General features: G+C 38.3%; 1 protein-coding gene across 4 annotated transcripts in view; it reads right to left on the bottom strand.

Moving 5' to 3' along the window:
* PHF21B (PHD finger protein 21B) overlaps positions 1-23,743 on the bottom strand; it is a 126,756-nt gene that overhangs the window by 18,397 nt on the left and 84,616 nt on the right. For all 4 annotated transcript variants that reach the window (XM_075602757.1, XM_075602758.1, XM_075602759.1 and 1 more), the window contains 4 exons: positions 11,095-11,187; positions 5,561-5,905; positions 3,355-3,477; positions 835-886 (listed from right to left, as the gene is read on the bottom strand). In XM_075602757.1, coding sequence (XP_075458872.1) covers positions 835-886; positions 3,355-3,477; positions 5,561-5,905; positions 11,095-11,187 — 613 coding nt within the window. The remainder of the gene's footprint in view (positions 1-834; positions 887-3,354; positions 3,478-5,560; positions 5,906-11,094; positions 11,188-23,743) is intronic.

Below are 23,743 nucleotides of genomic sequence, written 5' to 3'. Positions count from 1 at the left end.
ATACCATAGTTTGCGCGCGCAGAGCATAGTTTGTGCGCGCATACCATAGTTTGCGCGCGCAGAGCATAGGTCGCACATGCGCCGAACTGCAAAAATGCCGGTTTGCGCATGCGCAGAACTGAAAATCGCCGGATCCGCTTTCCGGCGATTTTCACTATACGGCGGGCCTCTGGAACGGAACCCGCCGTATACCCGGGGCCCTCCTGTAATATATATTTTCTTTAACTGTGCATGCAATGTCTTGTATATCATGTATACCCTGTTCATTTATGTAACTGTATTTGTAACCATGTATTATTGTCTTAACTGTATGCCCAGGACATACTTGAAAGCGAGAGGTAACTCTCAATGTATTACTTCCTGGTAAAACATTTTATAAATAAACACACACACACACACATTTCAGCGCCGGTAGCAGCGCAAAATCATTCTATTCCCCGTATTCCCCGCTGTCGGCCGGATGCACGCACACTGCCATGCGCGCGCATGGCCCTTGTATAGAAGGGATGACTAATCTCAGCCAATTTGAAGTGCCGCGCACGCGGCCACTATATAACAGCCCTTATGGAATAGCACTACTTAGTGAATGTGGCGCTAAATCATCAATGATGCAGATCTATAGAACGCTAGAAAATAAACTACACATCTTCTCTTGAAGCGAGGTAAAGAAATTTGACATTTTAGGATGTACGTTTGTAGAGAAAAAAAAACCTCTCTCCCCAAAAGAGAGGGGGGAAAGGGGGAAATAAAACAAAACAAAAAATAACAATAATCCACTATTTTAAGTTTTAAAAAATGCATTTGTTGCTGAAAAACGAGTTTAGTTCAACGTACCTTCCAAATGTTCTGTTGTAACCAGGCCTAATGCTACCATAAAGGCAATTTTCTGGAAAGGAAATGAAAAGTATTTTAAAGCAGCAATCAAAGCTGTGTTTTTTTTTATTTTCATTCGATTCATTTTCCCTTTATTATGTGCATCAATACATTCCACACAATGATAAGTAATTAGCTAAATTGTCGATCATTGGGTTTGGGCGAAGATTCGGCTCAGGGGTTCACTAAATGGCTGTCAGTGCAGCAGAAGATGCAAAGTTCTGTGGGGAAGATCATGTGACCAGGCAGTCACTAGATACAATTGGTGCACTGCTAGAGGGCGGAGCTCAAAAAGGGGTGTGCCAGAGCCTGTTTCAGAAGAGGAAGGGGATGTGACTTTGTAAATGGTTGCTATAGAAACAAAAAATGCTTCTTAAATTATAATACATTAGAAATGTAATTCAGAGTTGATGTTTTAAATTAAATGTTACAAGTATTTTCTCATAGTACAGAACTGATTAAAAAAAAAAAACACATGAAGGATATTGCTTGGGCTGCAGCTTTAAACCTGAAGTTTGTTTAAAATATGCCACTTCTGATATTAGTATTAATTACTGCTAGAGGTGTTTGCAAACAATCACTCCAGAATAAACAGGTTAAGATGAAAATATAAAATGACGGACATATAAAATGGGTAGTCTTTTATTAAAATTACAATTTGGCATTATATACTGTAGTAGTGCTGAGCTTACCAAGGGCTTGCTAAAATAAGCACTTGGCAGAGATATTACCAAGAAACACATTAGCAGCACAACTGAAACAAGTATTTCAATAAACATTTGACATGGAGAAAGGAAATTTAACAAAGCCAAAGTCCTGGACCTATATAATGTTGACTTACTGGGATCTGCAATTACTCTTATTTAACAGCGTGCGATTTCTCTCGAAGGGTGTTTTAATAATTAAAAACATCACAATGATCTGGGGTGCCTTTAAAGGCAAAGCCCCTCCTAGTATCAAAATGAAATAAGGGCTGTGGCATGTTTAATAGGCTACATTTTCAAACTTTTTAAAGATTTCCATGGTAAACTTTTTTTGGGGAGGGTTATAGGAATCTGTATGTATTCTCTGGCAATTATGGTGATAAGACTTTTTTAGTCCTCAAATCTCAGGTAAATAGTTTTTTCCCCCATTAGTTATTTGTGCGTATAGTAATTATGATGCCATTATTAGTCAAATACAATTAGAAGTACGCAAAGAGATAGAAAACATGATTTTTTTTGTGTGCTCCTTTAATTGTACGCCCTAATCAAACATATTTTACTTTACAATTTTTTACTGAATTTGACATTAATTACTTTCTCATGGCATTTTTAGCCACAACTCAAGTTGTGTCTGATTCGATTTAAGTGAGCCTCATTTATACATGTTTATACAGTACCATGTTCTCTTTCAGTCCCCCATTGGAACCATTAATGGCTGCATCCACTGTGCCACTGACCGCGCTTGGTGCTTTTGATTTAGTAAATTCGAATCTGCACGGCCAAGCTCACGCGGCACGCGCTCGTGCACGTACACTCTTCCAAGCTTGGCGTTTGGGGAGACTAACAAAATTGACTTTGAAGCGCGCTCAGCATCAGTCAATGCACACAGAACACAGCCACACACACACAACACACAGAAATAGCCCCGATCCATGTCCCCCCGCTTGCATTATTATGCAGGACAGCCGGCGTTCATGCTTGGAGAGTTGGTGACATCACCGCTCAAGCATGAGCGTGGTCAGCGGCACAGTGGATGCAGCCTGACATGTATTGTCCAGTATCCATACCTACTATGTTAGTTTTTCCCTAGTGAAAGCAAACTGTTCATTTATATGTTCATCCTATCCTCTGAACAGCTATTTCGTTCTGTAACCTTTCAGCAATATTTTTATTGCCACTTTTTCCAAGCTAAGAGAATTACAATAGATTTGTCTATAACATATCCTATCTATGGCTTCGCTACAGCTTTAACCATATTTATCATTTTTCCTGAAACAGTAAATGTATAAACTAAAAATGTACATTTTGCTTCCAACCTTATTTGTTTATGGCCAACTACAAGCCTCAAGAGCTACCAACAGGTCAGGTTTTCAGGATATCCCTGCTTCAGCACAGGCGGCTCAGGCTTCGACTGAGCCACTGATTGAGCCACCTGTGCTGGAGCAGAGAGATCCCGAAAACCTGACCTGTTGGTGGCCCTTGAGGACTAGAGTTGGCTACCCCTGGTTTATACCTATCAAGATGCACAGCACTTATTTTTTAGGTACTGTGCTGCATCATTAACCTGTTCATCATTAGAAGACTCTTGCTGCATGCACCACCAAATGTAGATGGTTTATCTTTTTCTGCAAAAGTAATTTGCATTAAAACAATTATTTATTGCATTTATATAGTCTTTGTGTAATCGGCGCATACCAGTTTTGAAAAGAAAAAGTGTGAAATGTTCCTACACAGGACATGATTCCAATATATCGGAATATAAAAGGTTACTTTTTACCTCAGGATTATCCTCCTTTTTCTTTTTGGTAGCTGGGGGTCCCTGAGGTGGCTCTTCAGAAGGTTTCCTACTTTCTGTTTTGCTTTCCGGTTGGCTCTGAACTTGGGGCTGTATGATGATAACCTGTAATAAATAAAATACCTTTAAACAGGCCAAATGGAGAAATAAATATGATTTACACATAAACTTGACCTACAAAACGAACAGGTAAAAAAGCAAGACATGTCACTTTGTTTATGACAATGTGTACAATACATTCAACTATTATGTGTTTATTTTCAAAAACATTTGTCAATTTATGGTCCTCTTCTTAGTCAGATGAACCTATCTAAACCAGGCACATTCTAATTTTGGAAATTACAATTTTACACTAATATGTTCAGAGAAATTGGTTTTCAAACAAATGTAACCTATTGCAATACTTTCATGTTGAAACCCTGTGTAGAGGATGTTCTCATGACTGAAACAGTTGAACCACTGGTGGGCAGCAAGTGGAGCAAGGGGCACATAGGGCCACTGAAGCATCAGACCATTACCAATTTGGACAGTGGAAATGTTTATTTTTTGTGAAAGCTCTATTATACTGAACTGGCTACGCTGCTAAACGGTTTCATAGTTCTTTTTAACCGAGATATGGCTTTTTTTTGCTTAAAAAGTCATGTGAGGCATGAAAGGTCTGCACCTAAGGCATTTCTATACATATAGGTTAATGTATATGCTTTCTTTTAAACAAGTTTATAGATCACCATGATGTTTCATATGTAACATTGTAATATTGTTAACACCTTGGTGAGTGTGCTTGCTTAGTTAGTAGATCTGTTGACTAAATGCTTCCTGGGATGGAACATTGGATAAAAAGGTTTCTATTGTACAAGATTTAATCATCTCTATACATCTCAATGTCCTTTGGTACCACACCGTAAACTGCAATAGGTAGATTATTTATGTCGGCGATTCCCCCGAAAAGGGTTTTTGATAACCCCTAGGGGCTGCTGAGGTATCTCCAAGGGATTCGCCCCCTTCACCCCCGATTTTTTTTTATTGAGTTCTTGTGGGGACTGCACACTTACTAAGACCCCAAACTGCACCTTAGCGTGGGTGTATAGCTGTCAATTATAGTAGGAACTTCCAAAGTCGCTCCCCACAAAAGGCTTTGAATCCACCACTCCCGCAGTGAGTGACGGCTATACCATATACCACTAATGCTGTCTGCACACACAAGTTTAGGGCTTTATTAAGTGTGTTTCCCCCACAAGCTCAGGACACTATACTGCCTGGGAGCGGTCACACAATGTCCTTAGCAATAGTTTGATGAGTCAGCAATAACATTTATTAATTAGGGATTTGCAGAGTAAATATTTTCAAGCACTGCGTGCAAAATGCAATGTTAGGAACCACTGCCTTACACTGCTCCCCCTTGCTAAAGATATGTACATTGTCAAAAAAAAAAAAAACCATTTTAACAATTGTATTGAGAAATACAACAAAGTAGCTTAATCCTTCCCTGTGACAACTACAAAATTAATGATTAACCCTTTGTGTCCCTAAGACGTAGCTACTACGTCATGGGGTCTGGCACTCCAGGGATCGCATGAAATAGTAGCTGCGTCAAAGAGATTGCGTTCTGCGCTCCGTATGCGATCTATCAGTGAAAGGAATGGTGATGACTCCTGCCCTCCCGTTCGTTATCAGTGATAGCGCGATCACGTAACCGTGAGTGCCGGAGGGTTCAGTTCCCCCACACAAAATAACTCTACTGAAAGAGAGCTTTGTCTAATACATATTAAAGCATCTTACCAATCTTATAAATATTTTTTTTGGGGGGGGGGGGAGGTGATTGTAACTATTTGCTTTTCCTTCAAAAGGCCCAAAGACTGCAGCAGAGTTTTTATATGGCAATCTCTGCAGTTTATTCTGACTTGCTCTATCAGTTCAGTAAACGTGGAGCTATTTTTCATGCAAACCTCAGACATCAGAGGTTCTATTGTGAGCTTCTCCAATAAGGCTCTTTGAAGTTCAGTGAGGTCACAAGGTGGCAGTTATTGTAAAGTATGTATAGTAATGAAAGCTTTAAAAAAAAAAAAAAAAAAAAGCGCTGGGGGAACTGCACCTTTAAAATCGACATTAACTCTGCCTAGGAATGCTTTTAACAACTGCAGAAATTACTTCACAGACAGAGTTTGGAGTTTAAAGGTCTCAAACATACTTTGCTGTTAGCACTGATGAGGAGTGGCTGCACTTTGATACCATCATTGACCACGGAGACTGTGCTGGTGTTAATGGGATTTGCATTGCTAGATGAAGTGGATATAATGGCATAGGCCACTCCTGCACTGCTAAGAGGTGATGACATTTTAGACTCCGCAGCACTCTGTGACTGGCCATTTGAAGTTTGGATGTGGCCGACTGTATTGTTGGCAGTTGGAAGGGCAGGACAGGGATTTTTAATGCCGACTACTGTGGCCTTTTGAAATGTAGGCGGCTGCTTGGAAGGCTGGTCTCTGCATGGGGTAATAGGGAGGCTTTCTGGAATCAGAGTCTTTGGCCTAACCTGTAAAAAAAGAAAATATGCATGTGAATATTAATCAAGTAATATAGGTTATGCCCTTAAAATAAAAATACATTATAATTATAAATGAATAGGTCAGTTATTCCTTTAAAGAATGAAAGAACATTTCAGATTGAGGCCATTGTCTTTAAAGGAGGGAAAGGGCTCTTCACACTGAACACACTAGTCTTTAGTTTTTGGATCCAACATGCTGAAAAAATTAAGCATTAAACTGGACAAGGTTAAGATAATACAAAAATGACCAATTGTCTAAACTTTTATAAAGCATGTTTTATAGTGTAAGAAAAGTAACCACCAGGTTGGCACGCTCAGACTCCCTCTGCTGTCAAAATTACAGTTAAAAATGTATCTTCAGAGAACCGGACATCATTAAGATTGTTTTTAGCAGATTAAGGGCCTCATGCAGAGAGCAGCGCAAAAAGTGAAAGCGGCATTAATTGGCGGATTCTGCCTTCAGAAAGGCAGAAACCGGCAAGTTTAAAAAAAAGCGCCATTTTTTTTTCCCCTTCAAATTCGCCGCGCGCCTGGAGAGTTTAAATTCTCTCCAGTTTTTTTCTCTGCCGTATGCAGAGAGCCGCGATCGCCATCTAGTGGCTGTTCGCGGCAAAAAAATGGCGCGATTTTCAACATTTTCCCTCTCCACCAAGCAGCTGGCGCTCCGCGGCCGGTGTAGAGGGGAAAAAAAAAAAACGCGATTTTTTCCCCAGTAGTTTCAACAGCGCTAATAGCGCTGGTTGAAACTCTCCATATGCAGAAAGGCAGTTTTCTGCCCTTTCTGCATATGGACATAAAAACTCTCCAAAAAAGGTAAAAATTTTCCCCCTCTCCAATTCTGCATAGCGCTGCTCTCTGCATGAGGCCCTAAGTGCTTAATGAGTCTGCAATGTATAATTTTACATTGTAATATAGACCCTTTAAACCGGCCTATAATTTTAAAAATAACTGCCTGAAATCGTTGTCTGCAGATACAAACCACTGTGCGACAATGGGGTAAATAAAGCAGGTTTATGGACCTGTGGAAGACATACTATCCTTGCTATGGTTTGCTAGACACTGAATGGGAAGAGAAACATTATATATGTAAAATATTACAACATTTAAGAAACAGTTGAAAATTCATAAATTAAATATTTAATAAATGTCGAACTGAGAAATAATTTGAGAGGTCTTGGCTAAGGCCTAAGAATAAACACAGTGTAAATGTGTGCCACCTTGTGGCAGTCTGGCATATTCTACTAATTGGAATGTTCAGTTAATCAGTTCATTTATAAATATGCTTTTTTATCTGCTAAAGCAAAACATTATTTTCTATTGAAAATCTATCAGTACAGATGCTTCATTTAGCAAATACACTGCCTAGATTGTTCTGGCTGTACTGATTCTGCTCATGTTTGTCACAGCAATCAACAACAGTGAGAAAGAATCACACTTCTGAATCAGCTGCCTTTCAAAAGAAGAAACATTGAGGCTCAATTGCTGCTGTGCACGTTTGCCTCAAGGTTAATGGCCACCATTTTCTGCACTTCACTGCAAGCATGCTGTAGTCTAGAAGTCATTAACAAGCATTGTTACCAGACTTGCAGAGAAAGGGCAATACAAATGGGGCCCACAAGCTATTAACAAAAAGCAATAAACAGTTTTACTGACAACAAAATTATTTTTTTGCATCTTAGACCTGTAATGCCAAAAAATGACTTAATTCTGTCAGAACATAAAAAACACCAAATATTGTAACCTTGATAAAACACTAAAATCCTTTTACTGGAACACCTGTGAAGCCTGCACATGCAAAGTTTGATTAGATCCACAAAAGAATAAATGCTTGTCATTTGGCAGAAGAATTCTAGTTTTCTTCACAGCAGGTAACATTTCAATATACACATTAAAATATAAAAAGCACATAAAGGAATCCCTTACATTTTTCTCTCTCAGTACGGACTGGAACACATTTTTGTACAGAAGACCATGAAGAGTATTTTCAGTGTCACTAAAGACTTTATTTATACTTGTATGGAGCATACTTTTTTTTTTTTTTTTAAACAATTATCTAACTATATAAAAATTCCTTTAATAATGATAAGGAATTCTTTTGTGCTGAATAGCATATTTAAAAAAATGGAGATTTAATATGCACCACTTTATATATCACTTTAAGGACTCTTTTCTAAAAAAAAAAAAAAAAAAAAAATGTTACACAAAGTGAGAAGCCAGGCATATAGCTTTACATTTTATAAATGATCACTAATTTATAGTTCTGTAAAGACACATGGTACTATTGATCTATTTGTTTATGGTTGTTGATTCATTATAAAAGTACCTGGTTGGTTTCCGGGGGTTCTGCAGTGTTGGCAAGCATATCAATTATAATGCATACAGCATTTGTCCTTGTGAATTGGATTGTTAAGTACAGTAGTTGATTACTGAAATGAGCAGCTATGAGGAAATCATTTACACACCTAACAATTATGCATGCATCTGCATTTACTTTAAAACACATATTGGAATGAGAATGCTAAATGAAAAATGTCACACCGTTAGAAATGGCAAAGAAATCTCTGGATTAGAGCAAAAGCATTCACAGCTGTCTTATTTCTAACCTTGTCATTTGCAGGACACTTTTCAAAGCATTGCTGGCCTTTTGAGCAGTAAACATGTTGAAAGATTTGTTTTCTTGCCTCTAAAGAAGGACGCCAGAGTTTACAGTCATGCACAATTATTTTAAGAGAGGCAGTTATCATTCACCCTGTCCAAAAACCAGCACATTTATGTAATCTTTTGTGCAATTAAAACAAACTACAGTATAACTTGGATTAGGCTTTTGACAAAATAACTAATCGGTTTACTCAACAGAAAAAATGCTAAATAAAATTATATTGCTACATTTAAATTATGCACAAAAAACAATGTGTGGATTTAAAGCAATTTTAAAGAAATATAGTGACTTTTGCTTTGTGTTTGAAGTACATCTATAATAATAATAATTGTTCTTGTATAGTGTTGCTTGTTTTACGTAGCGCTTTACAGAGAATTTGCAGGCACAAGTCCCTGCCCCGTAGAGCTTACAATCTATGTTTTTGGTGCCTGAGGCAAAGGGAGATGAAGTGACTTACCCAAGGTCACAAGGAGCTGACACCGGGTATTGAACCAGGTTCAAAAGAAACAGTGTAAGCCGTCTGTAGCTCAAGGTCTCACACACAGAGTATGACAATAATGATTTGTAATGGAGCCTGAATGAGGGGTTAATAGCCGATTGGAGACGCTTGTAGCGCGAGGTGTATGCTGTGTGCAGACCCTATACTATGAAGTATGGCTGCAATAAACACCGACAATTCGGTAAGGAGTGCAATACAGGCATACCCCGCATTAACGTACGCAATGGGACCAGAGCATGTATGTAAAGCGAAAATGTACTTAAAGTGAAGCACTACCTTTTTGCCACTTATCGAAGCCTGTACTGTACTGAAATCATCATATACGTGCATAACTGATGGAAATAACGCATTTGTAACAGGCTCTATAGTCTCCCCGCTTGCGCACAGCTTTGGTACAGGTTTGGAGTCGGTATTGCTGTTCAGGACGTGCTGACAGGCGCATGCGTGAGCTGACGTTTGACAGTTGGGCCATATGTACTTACTCGCGAGTGTACTTAAAGTGAGTGTACTCACAATGGCAACCGAATTCCTTTTCCTTCTTCTCCTGGCATGAACGGATCCCCAAGGCAGGAGACCTGTAATCCTCAGTGCGTGGCCACGATCCGGAAGTATAATAGAGAATGAGTGATCGATGCCGTCGCCATTGCTCCATGGTACTCAGACTCACCAGGAAGTAGTTGGTTTAAAAAAAAAAAAAAAAAACTTTATTCAGCTACATAAAACGGATACTGGAACAAGGACAGACAACTAGGGAACCTCCTCCCACGCATTGTCTGTCCTTGTTCCAGTATCCGTTTTATGTAGCTGAATAAAGTTTTTTTTAAACCAACTACTTCCTGGTGAGTGAGTACTAAGGAGCAATGGCGGCAGCATCGATCACTCATTCTCCTCTCTATTGAACCAGGTTCCCCTGATTCAAACTCAGTGCTCCTTCTCTGTGTCATCTTTGTCAGGTTGACTGATATATAAAATAAGAGTAATGAAACCTACCACAACTTAGCTGCATTACCATACAGTACATCCATGTAATGTCAATATTTATATTATGTAAATCTTAGTAATGTACACATTTTACTTTTTGCATGTATTATTTCTTAATAGGCTGAAATGCCTGCTTTTAGGAGACTTGGAAATGGAAGGATATTGATAATAATAGAAACTTCTGTATTAAACATGTGAGTGGCATCTCAGTGCAGAACAGAGGTCCTGTATTTTGCTGATTTTATTTCTGAAATGTTCATCTAAGTGCATAGCCATGGCCCAATTTCTCAGTGCTACAGCAAGCTCAGTGGGAGTTAGATGTACTGTAATACTTTTTACGTAGTACAGCATTTAGAGATAAAGTGACTCTCACAAACTTATACAGAGTAGTAGACTAGTGTTTTGGACACTGTCCTCTGAAGTGGGATACCCATTTCATCTAATTTTTTTTTTCATATTTCAGTTGCCAAAAATAAGATTGTAAGCTATGAACTACTGAAGTCTATTGAGTCTGTATTGTTCATACTTTATTCTGCCTATCCTATAAATATATTCTGTAGATCTAAAAATTAACAATTGGTTACAAATATTTTTTTATAAAGAAATACAATGTAGAAAACTTTAAAAGTTTAAATTGATGCCTACATTATCAAAGTTGTTTTAAACATATTTGTTAGAGTATTCCACCATTAATATCATTCAAATTATATAAGAAACCTTTGTTTCCTGGTCACTAAAATTAAAAAGATAATAGCGGTGCTATCCGCTCTATTTGATACAGCCGTTACTTTGCTGTAGTGTTTATTCCTTCGGTTTTATTTTAATACGATTTACAACATATTCTTTCAAATAGTCAACAATGTTCCAAGCAATCTGTTTTGGAAAGCAGAAGTGCCTGTATTTATATTTCAATGAATGATTAAGTCAGAAGTCAGAGATTTGCATTTGTAATGAAAATGAAGGGGCCTGGTTCTTACCGTGCATTCATTCTTAAGACTCAAAATCTAAAAGCAACCATAGTTTGCCATTTTTTGTTACCTGAGGTAGCACTGTTGGTCCATGTCCTGCCAATCTCTGCAAGGAGCTCACCTGAGGGACTTTAATGGGAACTGCAGTGATGGCTCCCCACGTCTGTGCAAAACATGACATAAAAGACAGTTAAATGTAGTTTTGGTTAATGTTGCTGCAAACTAACAATGTGCAATAGACAACTGAAACAATAAAAAGAATCTCAAGGATGGAAAGATGTAGTAAGCATTACAAAAATACATACATTTCCAACTGTTTAAAATAAAATTGAGAGCACGGATTTATAAGCAATGCTGAAAAGGACGTGTTGACTTAATGCAATGTCAACCCTGAATATCATGGGAAAAAGCACCAGTTTTGGATATAACATTTTACATATGCTTCTAATAAATCATGAGGCAAAATTAAATAAATCTGTAACCTTTCTTAGCATGCATATTAAAAGAATTACAGTACTTAGCAATTGGAAATATAAAGTAACCCCATATGTACAAGATATTGGGGCATACTTGTTAAGCAGTCTTCTGCCATAAGACCCCTGTGGGTGATGGAAGAGCTGGAATGTGCCTTGCATTAGAAGAATGTTTAACAAATATGGCATACTGTACGTTATGTTTAGAGAGATGCAGATTTTTCACTGAACTTGGCAAATCAGGAAAAAATTGCCATTTTGTTTTTTTAGACATTTTTAAATAAATAAATAAATAAAATCACCTCGCCCTTCACCCACAGTCATTTTTGATAAGAACATTAATTCTTTTCTTGTTCAACCACTCCAGTGTGGCTTTGTTCTTCGGGTCATTGTCCTGCTAAAATGTGAATTTCCTCTCCAATTTTAGAGTTTTGGCTAACTAACAGATTTTCCTCAAGAATTCGCATCGACCTTGCACCATCCATTCTCCTCTCTATCCTGACTAGCATACTAGTCCCTGCTGAAGAGAAGCATCCACATAACATTATGTTGCAACCACCATGCTTGATAGTTGGGATGGTGTTGACTGGGTGATATGCATTACCCATTATGCATTCTGCCAGACGTAACGCATGGACATTAGACCAAAAAGTCAAAATGTTCTCTCGTCTAACTTCAAAACCTTTTTCAACATGTCTGCAGTATCATCTATATGTTTATATCTCTCGCAAATCTTTTCCCCTGGATTTGTATTCAAATATTTCTAGGTAATTATTCTGTTTGATATCTTTGGTTGCTCAGTTTTCTTTATTATTTGTGTATTTACATATTTATTTTTATTATCTATACACAATTTTTTTTGATTCGCAGCTATATTTAGCTGTTTAGCAGTTGGTGTTGTTTTATATGTTTTTTTTATCTGTGTTAATAAAATCCATTTTATTATTTCCACTACAACCGAGTGCTTTCATTAGACCCTTTTTTCTTTTTTTGTGTACACACACACACACACACACACACATTTTTTTAATTTCTAATATATCTATATCATCTTCATCCCTTGTCGATCCACTGCTGGATGAAGGCTTCCCTCCAATGAACTTCCAGGTACTGCGGTTGCAGTCAGTTCTTCTCCACGTTGCTCCAACAAGTTTTCTGATTTCATCCTCCCATCTAACATTTGGTCGCCGCCTTGATCTTTTAATATCCCTTGGAATCTAGTAGAGTACGATCTTTGTCCAACGATTGTAATTTCTTCCTGCCATATGTCCGACCCACTTCTATTTTAATTTTTTCACCTGTTGCTGTGTAAAGCTTTGGTGACATGGTGTCTCCCTGTCGCACTCCCTTGCTGATCCTGATCTTGCTTGTTTGTATCTTCATGTAATCGAAGGGTTGATGTGGTATTATTGTAAAGGTTCCTTATAATATCAACACTTTGTCTTCTTAATGCATTTAAAATCGCTGAGGTGTAGACAGAATCAAATGCTTTTTCGTAATCTACGAATCCTAAAATGAGTGGTAGATCCTATTCACTACTTCGGGAAATCACTTCTTTTACAACGAGGATATGTGATGCATTCTGTTCTATCCACTGTGAAATTCTGCTTGTTCTCTGGGTGAAGTCCATGATTTGTTGCAGCTGATTAGCTAGTATCTTCGTTAAAATCTTGTAAAAGTGGTTGGAAGTATCCCGATTGGTCTGTAGTTCTTGAGGTCTTTGTCTCCTTTCTTGCAGATGAGGAGAACTATAGTACCATTCCCTTTTATTTTTTATATTTTCCTGTTTTTCAAGCAGCATGTAGAGAGTTTTGCAAGGATTTCCACTTGTAATTTTACCTTCCTGGGAGCCTTCACATTTTTCATGGATTTTATTGCCTTTGCCACTTATTCTGGAAGGACACCTGGTACATCATTGGTGTTTTCTTCTCACTCTTCCTCTGTTGAATGATGCTGTGTGTCATCTGTGTTCTCGTACAATTTAATGTAGAAGTCCTTAACTCTCTTTATAATAGGTGCACAGTCTTTTATTGGTTAACTATCATCATAGTTTGAGTGCCCTGATTTGCATCTTCCCAATCATAGTTGCCGATTCGTTTTCTTTAAGCTTTTGTCATCTTCGATAGTCTTCCTCACCATATCAAAATTACATTTTCTTACATCTTCAGTTATATGTTTGCGGATCGTCTTGCACAGCTCTTCATATTCAATTCTTGTTCTTGAGCCTTGGGATTGCTTCAGTTCTCGTACTTTACTTAGTAACTACATTGTCTCATCTGATATTTTCTTATCCTGTTTTTTCTACGCCGTCAACTACAATCTTTCTAAGTTCTTCATAATTGTTTAAGTGTCCCCATTAATTTTTAGCAAGCTTATACCCAAGTGGCAAGAAGAATTTTTGTGTATGACAAATGTACTGGTGTAGCAAACTGTTCTGTGTGTCTCCAGTTTCCGTATCACTTTATCTCGTGTTAATGGATTCAAGGCATTCTTTCTCCATTAAACATTTAAATGTCAATGTATATGTGGCCCATCACAAATGTGTTGTGGCACTAAATGCCCAAGAAAACCAAGAAAATATTCCTCTGGCAAAATGTGTAGGAGAAAAAAATGGATGGCAAGATGTTTCACCATCATAACACATGCTTCAATGTGGCATATTACATTACAGAAAATAACAAGCGATTCAGGGAGGCTTAATGGTTTGGCAAACAAATTAAATGTTTAAGTGCGAGATGAGTATACCAACTATCAGCAATGTAAAGTTTGTGAATCACATTGCACAAACTGGTGAAAATATAAGTGCAATACAGCGCTCGTGCAAACAAATTAATACAATTTACAATATATAAAAAAAAATTCAATATATAAAAAAAACAAAAAAAAAAACACCTGTGATACAAAGTCCAAAAGGTAGTCCTGGAGCTGCCCAAAAGGTTGTTCTGGTATCTCCCAACCAGATATAGAAATGTGGAAGGAGAACCTCCTGTGGCGCTGAGGCAAGGATAGTTATATGGTTGTGGATAAAGTTCTTCTCTTAGGCTAATACCTCAAGATAGGAAGACAAGATGTACAGAAAACACTGCAATAGTGCATTACCTAGGGACAAAATGGTAAAGAGAGCAATTTAATATAAAACAATTAATTATAAAACAATTGAACCAAACATTGTATAATGCAATATAAAAAACTTTCATGTGCTTGTGCACTTGGAAGATGAAACTTGCTCCGCCTTGATAAAAATTGAAATCCTACTCACCAAAGGTGACTAGGACATGCACATTTGTTTTAGGGTCTTTTCGCCAGGTATACCGCTTACCGTGGGGTGAAATAAGCCAGTCACTGGGGTAGGATCGCCTTCGATACTCGGAGTCTGCTTGCTGCCAGAGTCTGGTCGACCGGCTCCTCTGCTGACGTCACCACCTGGATCTCACTGCTACGGTGTCCCTGTGATGCCAAAAAACCTCCAACGCGTTTCGAAACTCCTAATAGTGGGTTTCTTTGGCATGGCATTTCAGTCCTGCTGGACTTTGTGCATGATTTATTTTATGAAGTTTATATCCAACATTACACAGAAAGAGTATCCCATCAGGACATTAATAAATTGTCATAGTCAGTTTGTTATATATCTCTTGGAATGTCCGTGCGGCCTACAGTATGTGGGCCGCACGGGTAGAACACTGCAAAGAAGATTAGGGGAGCACATATACAATATTAAAAGGGGCTTTGAGTCCCATAATGTATCTCTCCACCTTAAAATAAAACATGCACAAAGTCCAGCAGGACTGAAATGCCAAGCCATCGAATGTCCCACATTCTGCAAGCGAGGAGGAGATAAATTGAATCTCATCTCCAAAAGATAATCATTTTGGATTTTTGAATTAAAAACGCTCAGTCCACAGGGGTTAAACATTGAATTTGACCTATCAGCTTTCCTTAAATAATATTACATAAAATGAACAGTGGTTTTGTCTGCCGACAAGTGTTAAAAGTATCACACTTCTGATTGTCACTGTTCACCATATGTATTTGCCTGCTAAATATCATTAAGTTTGTTTTATTTAAGTTTATTTAATTTCACCCTTTTATATTAATTATTAATTTTATATTAATTCACGCTTATAACTAATAATATTGTAGTAATTCATCATGAGAAATTCACTATTTATTTATAATAACACAACACTGTGATAAATAGTACATTGCAAGTTATTCTCTTATGGTTCCTACCTGATATATATTGTCTCTTCAATAGGTGCTAAGCAATATGTTGTTTAAATATATGTTGTTTAAATATATGTTGATAAGTATACATGTTGTTAAAAATATATATTGTTCTTTGTATTTGCATATTTATATTCAAGCATTAGATCGTTTGATTTTGATATATTTTGTTGTGTATCGCTGTATATGTTGTAGCAAATTGTATTGTATTGATGTATTGATATATTGACTTATTAGCACAGGTGCGGTTGTTCTACACTTCATTTAATTAGTGTCTATTATGAAGGAGGGTTTTATTCATTTCCCCCTATAAATTATGAACCCTAATCTGGGCATCCATGATTCAATATTGATCAATATAGCAATTATATTTAAACTCATTTAAATTTGTTTACCTTCTGCTACCTTTTGATGCTATTTACATTCATGTTCTATTAGAGAACTATTCACATCCATGTTCTATCAGAGGACTCTTTACTGGGTGTCATCTAAAGTAATTAACAATTACCATCATTGAATGAACTGGGCTATAAATAGAAGCACAGACCCATGCAGCATCTATCCCTGACGAAGAAACCCACTATTAGGAGTTTCGAAACGCGTTGGAGGTTTTTTGGCATCGCAGGGACACTGTAGCAGTGAGATCCAGGTGGTGACGTCAGCAGAGGAGCCGATCGACCAGACTCTGGCAGCAAGCAGACTCCGAGTATAGAAGGCGATCCTCCCCCAGTGACTGGCTTATTTCACCCCACGGCGAGCGGTATACCTGGCGAAAAGACCCTAAAACAAATGTGCATGTCCTAGTCACCTTTGGTGAGTAGGATTTCAATTTTTATCAAGGCGGAGCAAGTTTCATCTTCCAAGTGCACAAGCACATGAAAGTTTTTTATATTGCATTATACAATGTTTGATTCAATTGTTTTATAATTAATTGTTTTATATTAAATTGCTCTCTTTACAATTTTGTCCCTGGGTAATGCACTATTGCAGTGTTTTCTGTACATCTTGTCTTTCTATCTTGAGGCATTAGCCTAAGAGAAGAACTTTATCCACAACCATATAACTATCCTTGCCTCAGCGCCACAGGAGAATCACATTGCAAATTGAACACATTAAGATGTTGTGGCAAATGTAAAGAATTAAGATTTCTGATGGGTCTAATACTAAAGAATTTAGAGAAGATATCTGGCACACATCTCGTCTGTGTGAAAAAAAGTTGCAACTGCCGGTTTATCACGGATAAAAGGGATAGCCCTGAGATATCCCAGTAGGTCCACAGGAAGAGAGGAATAATCCAGGCACACGGTCTTCTCTTTAGGGGATTTATTCAGCAATAAAGAAATCAACATTTCGACTGCCACACAGTCTGTCAAGGTGAGGTCTGACATATAAATCAGAAACACACAAATATGCTCACCTATCTTTAGTCACTACAGGTGCTGTTCGGCGCGAAAACAGATCTGCCTATGACGTCACGGCCACGACAGAGGTCCACGCATACGCGCCCCCATGCTCACATATACGTGAACTTGGCGGCAGCATGCGGCACCCCATCATGACGGCCGCGCGCCAAGGTAGATACGGAACGGCCTCCCCGTCGGCATGGTTACCAGAACACCGAACACAGCGCTGATAACAACAACAGACACTTCATACAGAGGTGGAGCGCGATCGGGTAGCAGTGACTAACATGGCTACGTCCCCAGGTGATAAAAAAGAACTAAAAAAAACTATTTACCAACATCTAAACAGTACCACATTATATTCCAATAAACAAAGGGCAAAAACCCATAAGAGCATAAATAACACACACATATACCTGACAAATAGTGTATATACAATAGGGAACAGTGAAAATAAGTGGACAATATAAATAGAAACCAAAAGAACTACACACTACTACACTGACTCACAAACATGTAACACACACATAAAACAGAAGTGTCAGCTTTATTTTTGTGATGAAATCAGTTAGGGCCTCATGCAGAGAGCAGCGCTAACAGGCAAAGCGGCATTTAAAAAGGCACGTAATGGTGAGTTTATTAAAAAGCGCCATTTTTTTTTCTTTACAAATTTCGCCGCGCGGCTGGCGAGAACCTAAATCTCGCCAGCTTTAAAAAGGCCCTTATGCAGAAAGGCGCGATCGCCATCTAGTGGCTGTTCGCGCCAATAAAATGGCGCGAAATTCGACTATTAGCTCCGACAACTACAGTTGGCAAGAAACTGGAGGTCGCCTGCCATAGGGAAATTAAAAAAAAAACGCTATTTTTTTCTAAACAATTTTTTGCCGCGCGCGCATCTCTCCCTTTTACACTCGCCACACGCATGCATGATATAAATTGCAGAATTCTCACCTTTCTGCATATGGATAAAAAAACTCGCCATTTTAGGTACATTTTATTTCCCTCTCCAATTTTTCCCAGCGCTGCTCTCTGCATGAGGCCCTTCCCTTAGTTTGAAGAAACGAGTAGGGTGACGTGCTGCTAAGAAGTGGTGTGGAAACTATTCAGAATCACTACGCCGGAGGAGTGTGTACTGTACCCTAAAGATTGGGAACTTTTCTCACTAGGAACACTGCGGTCGTGCTTCTGGTTGCCGGAGGACTCTCTAAGAGGCGACATTCTCTCTCTCGATCGAGAATCTTCTATAACACATGTATCCAGATACAAAATAATTATATATGCTTAATTGGTAAAAAAAAACAACTAGATACTAGTATACCACAAGAAGAATGGAAAGACATATCCACAAATACCGCTAAAAGCTTGATTTGTATTAATATAAAAGAGAATAGATTCTAAAGTCTTTGTACATTGGTATCTAGTGCCTTTCTGCCATTTCCACCTGGATGCCCGCATACTTCCTACAAATTAACACAACTAAGATTGAAGTTCTCTATTTTCCTGCTTCCTTCCTTCCTACCCAATCCCGACCAGCTCCCACTCCCCTTTTGCTCGCAGCCTATACAACATAAGAAAAATTCATCCACTAATTTCTCTCTGCTCGGCCAAACTTCTCATCCACTCCCTCATCGTCACCCGTTTTGATTACGGTAACTCCTTTCTCCTCGGTCTACCCTTCTACTCCTTCATACAACTCCAACAAATCCAAAACGCTGCAGCCCGTACACTTCTCAATCTACCCCGCTCTGCCAATGCCACCCCTCTCCCAACTCCACTGGCTACCCATCCAACAGCATTCCCTCTTCAAATTCCTCACCCTAGTCTACAAATCTCTCCATTGTCTTGCCACCTGTCCCTTTACCTTGAAGCAATCATCGTTCTCTCTAAACCCCTTCCTGTCCTCCTCACTCCCTGACTGCCACAACCCTCACTCCTCCCCACCTCTGTGCCTCCTCTCGAGTCCGATCATTTGCCTTACTTGCCCCACCTCCACTGGAACAAGCTCAACCACCACATCCAATCTGCCCCCTTCCTATCTTCAACAGCCAACTCAAAACTCATCTCATCACATTCCATTATCTCCCGTAAACCTCCTATCCCATGCCCTCTCTCACCTGACAAAGTGAGAATATGACGTAAGGGGGGGAGGTCTGACATAAACAGCACTGGGATCTAAGCCACCATTTTGAGTCAGCATCCATCTTAGGCGCTTGATATTGTCTATTGTCTGTATGAAAGTTGGTATGGAAGTTAGTTTAAAAGACATTTTTTTCTGCTGAAGTTCCAATTGATGTTGAGCGGTTCAGCTAAGCCACAAGACCATGAGAAGGAGAGCAAAGTGCAAATGTTATGAAAATAAGAGACAGATAGCGCACTGTCTCGCATTCCGAGGGAGGTGCCCATGAAGTTCCGTATGTAGAGAAAAGGTCAACGGCTTGTATAAGGAATATTAGCTGAGTCATTTCATTTCATTTATGGATCCCATAATAATGTTATTAACTCGATATGTTCATGTTCATATTTTGTTTATGTAATGACGCACACGCAACCTCGTATAGGGGGCGTGGGCTTAGTATTTTGTGTATAAATAAGGCCTGTATGCCACCATGTCGTTGGGAGAGTTTTATTTTGAAACTCTCCTCTGCGTGTGCACCGTACACTGCAATAAACTTATTTGTCATTCTGCAAAACATATCCTCAGACTTGTGTTTTTTATTCACAACTTTCACACACCCCACCCTCATGATCTCCCCTTCCTAAAGTCTCTCCAAAACCCTCCAAAGTCATCCACGTCACCGATCCTTAACTGTCCCCACTGTAAGACCCATCACCATGCCACCGACAAAACGAAATCTCCAACCTCTGCCCACCAACCAAGCAAGCTCTCAATACATCAAACCCATTGCCCAACCATAATGTTCCCACCCCTACCCATCTTAACAATTACTCTATAATCTACTAACTAATGTACAGCCCCCTGGATAAGGGTGCTATATAAATGTTGTTATAAATAAATAGTACCAGATAGATTACATAAAATATATCCACAATATTCCAATAGATGCTGGAGAGGATGTGCTGAAATTGGTATGATGTCTCTTATCTGGTGGCCTTGTCCCCAAATTTCTCAAACTAAGTCCCAAATCTTTGATTTGAACGAAAGACTAACAAAACTATTTAAAAAAAAGCTTTAAAAAAATAATAATCATCATTTTGGTGGTGTGAGATTGTAATTGCAGATTCGTTTTCTCCCTTGCACTGCAGAACAACAAATTGATGTACCCATACTGAACAGAATTGTAAAGATTGAGTCGCTCTGATTTTCTCCCATACTTGACAAAAAAAAGACAGCTGGTCAAGATGCCCACTAAAGAAGGGGTAACATGGTTGTTCTGAATTAGTAAATGTTTTCATATCATTTTAAAATAAAATGGATATTGCTTTAGTCTAGCACTCTTATTTTGTTTTTATAATACTATGTTTGCCAAACTAACTGAGGACAATATTTATTCCAGCTGTGTCTTCAAATGAAGCCATCATTAGCCCTGTCACTTACACTCTCACAAAACAATGCTTGATTTATTTCCCCAAAGTTTAGAATATAGCAGATACCTCTCAGGAGAGTGGAAACAGATTACAGCATCTTCCGTTATAACATTTTCATTCTTAAAGGAAATGTGTGGTGTTTACCAACTTTTACACAAGAAAGGTCAGTGCTGTCATGAACAAAAGAAGAAATCTCTCACAATATGGTTTAAATAGTTGACCCTTCCAGTTCCTGAAGGCTCTGAAACATATTATAACCAACGCCAACATTGAGGATTAAGGGTTAGTGATGTTATTGGTTCCCAATGTTATCGTATATACAGTAGGGACCAGAAATCTCTATACTCATAAGATTAGAGACTAGTACAAGAACCAAGGCTAATGCACAGACAAGTGGACGGGAACCACATTGTTTATTTTAATTTGTCCAAAAGCTGGAATGCACAGAATGGGTTAATCTCCAGATGACCTATAGATAAAAATGTGTAGTGTATATATATATATATATATATATGTAAATTATTTTTTTCCTGACAAAATAGCAAGTGAAATTTGTCTATTTTAAACCTTAGGAACTACAAAAGACTTTAAACTTCCCGACCTTTAAATACTGCGCTTTGTATGAATTTATTGATATCATCAGAAACAATAACTGCAAAGGTTACTTTATGAGAGCTGAACAATTTATGGCCTCAATTGTCAAGATAAAGTAGTTTCTTATTACTACAATTAATGCTTAAAGCATTTTAATTTAAAAAAGGTCACCGTGAAACTGGATGATAACACATACATTATATATATATACCGACAGAGAACACGAGGTCTATTAGTAGTTTAATGCTATGGGAAAGGGAAGGAGGTGCAATAGGGATGAATAGCATATATATATATATATATATATATATATATATATATATATATATATATATATATATATATATATAGCATAGCATATATAGCATATATATATATATATATATATATATATACCCCCTAGTGCAATAACTTCCAGGATGTAGAATGATATAATTTTAATAAAATAGATGCAAAGTAAACAATGCACACTTACAAGATAAAAAATTGAACAATTCATATAAAGGTATCTTTTGGTAAACTCGTGTAGTCACCCGGGGTACATGGAGGAGAGAGATGTCCGCCAATACTCACTACTGCAGCAAGTGCATAAAACACCACCGGAGGCTAAGAGGTGCCAGCCAACACTAGTGCTGGCAACCATGATCACCCCAGGCTATCAGTAGGAAGTCCGGTTAAGTCCCCTAATAGTACTCCAGCGTACCGCCACGATGAGCATCAGGAAACAAGTGTCCACGACAGAATAGAAGCACCACGTGATAAACGTGATGACGTCAGCCTTACGCGTTTCGTCAGTCTAAGCCGACTTTGTCAGAGGATTATGACGTACCTTACTTACTAGATATATATACTCTCATGTTAAGAATTACCGCTACAACACCAGGCTCAGGGAGAGCAGGGAGTTATCCCAGCTCCCCTCCTTCCGGCAGACGCGGAGTCACTGATCGTGGCTGCCATTTCTTTTTTTTTAATCGCGATCCCGGTTTTAACGCGGTCGGATTGGGTGGACTCTAAGAACAGGTTATAACGGGGTTCAGCTGTATTTACAACCTAATAGTATAGGCTTATTCCAAAATCTCACATTTAAAATGTAATTAATTAACTCCGGAATTGGTAGTAAACCTGGGGCAGTAAACCCCTAGCTAGGGACAACACTATAGGACAACTATTTACAAAATTTTTTTTTAAAAACTGCTTATAAACCTCCATATAGCGTAAACACACATGGGGCATGTTTAAGGTCCAAATACTAGTGGCTAGTCAGTTACTCCGTTAAATCCAAATACAATGTATTGGACCACACAGACATGCATATAGATGTTATCTATGCTTTCTTAGACCCGGTGTATACTAGCTTTTATTGCCGCAATAAAAAAAACCTTAAATAAACTGTTCATTATTAAAAAAAATATATAGAGGGAATGCTTGGTATTATAGTGTCCCCCAACTTAGCTCATATTGGACCGCTATAATTCGAAATAGCAGAACAGAGTACTTTTATTAGCTCAGAATGTTGCAAAGCGCCACTTCAGAGAGGCACATAAAATATGTTTTTATGCCTCGAGGCACGGGTCTACTACCCGTATCAAGTTATAGACTCGTTTGTTTGTATAGCAAGTAGCAGTTATGGTGTCACATAGCTCCTGCTCACTTACTGACACTTTTAAAACGTTGCCACAATGTATTTCAGAGCGCAACTGCAAAGAAGTACATCTGCCATATCTACATGCTTAGAGGCACGGATCTATTGTCCGCATCAATTTAAAGCCTCACTATATTATGTGTTAAGTAGTAGACATAATATCGCATTGTATCACTTGCTCGTTTGCAGGATCTCAAGCCTGCTTCGATAATACCGCCCCATGGAGTGACGTCAAAGAAAGTGGCAATACGATACGGGAAACATACGGCTGGTGAGTGGACAGAATGACGTCACTCCATGGGGCGGTACTATCGAAGCAGGTTTGAGATCTTTGTTTTTTTTTTTTTTTTATAATGGAGAGTTAATATAAGATTTTTTTTATTGCGACAATAAAAGCTAGTATACACCGGGTCTAAGAAAGAATAGATAACATCTATATACATGTCGGTGTAGTCGAATACATTGTATTTGTGCGGTAGACTATCAACAATAGGTAAATTAATATATACTTTATATACCATGCCAATACAATTGTATACCAACGAAGATTTAACCGATTAACTCCAACTAACTAGCCACTAGTATTTAGACCTTAAACACGCCCCATGTGTGTTTACGATATATGCAGGTTTATAAGCAGTTTTTAAACACATTTTGTAAATAGTTGTCCTATAGGATTGTCCCTATCTAGGGATTTAGTGCCCAGGGTTTACTACCAAATCCGGAGTTAATTAATGAAATTTAAAATGTGAGCTTTTGGAATAAGCCTATACTATTAGGTTGTAAATATTACCAATAGGGTATGTTCTCATCACACAATTTCCAGTGAGAATAAGA

Source organism: Ascaphus truei, chromosome 5 (assembly GCF_040206685.1).
Source record: "Ascaphus truei isolate aAscTru1 chromosome 5, aAscTru1.hap1, whole genome shotgun sequence".
Lineage (NCBI taxonomy): Eukaryota > Metazoa > Chordata > Amphibia > Anura > Ascaphidae > Ascaphus > Ascaphus truei.
Note: the sequence above shows the minus strand (reverse complement) of the source record. Positions and strands in the feature narration are given on the sequence as shown.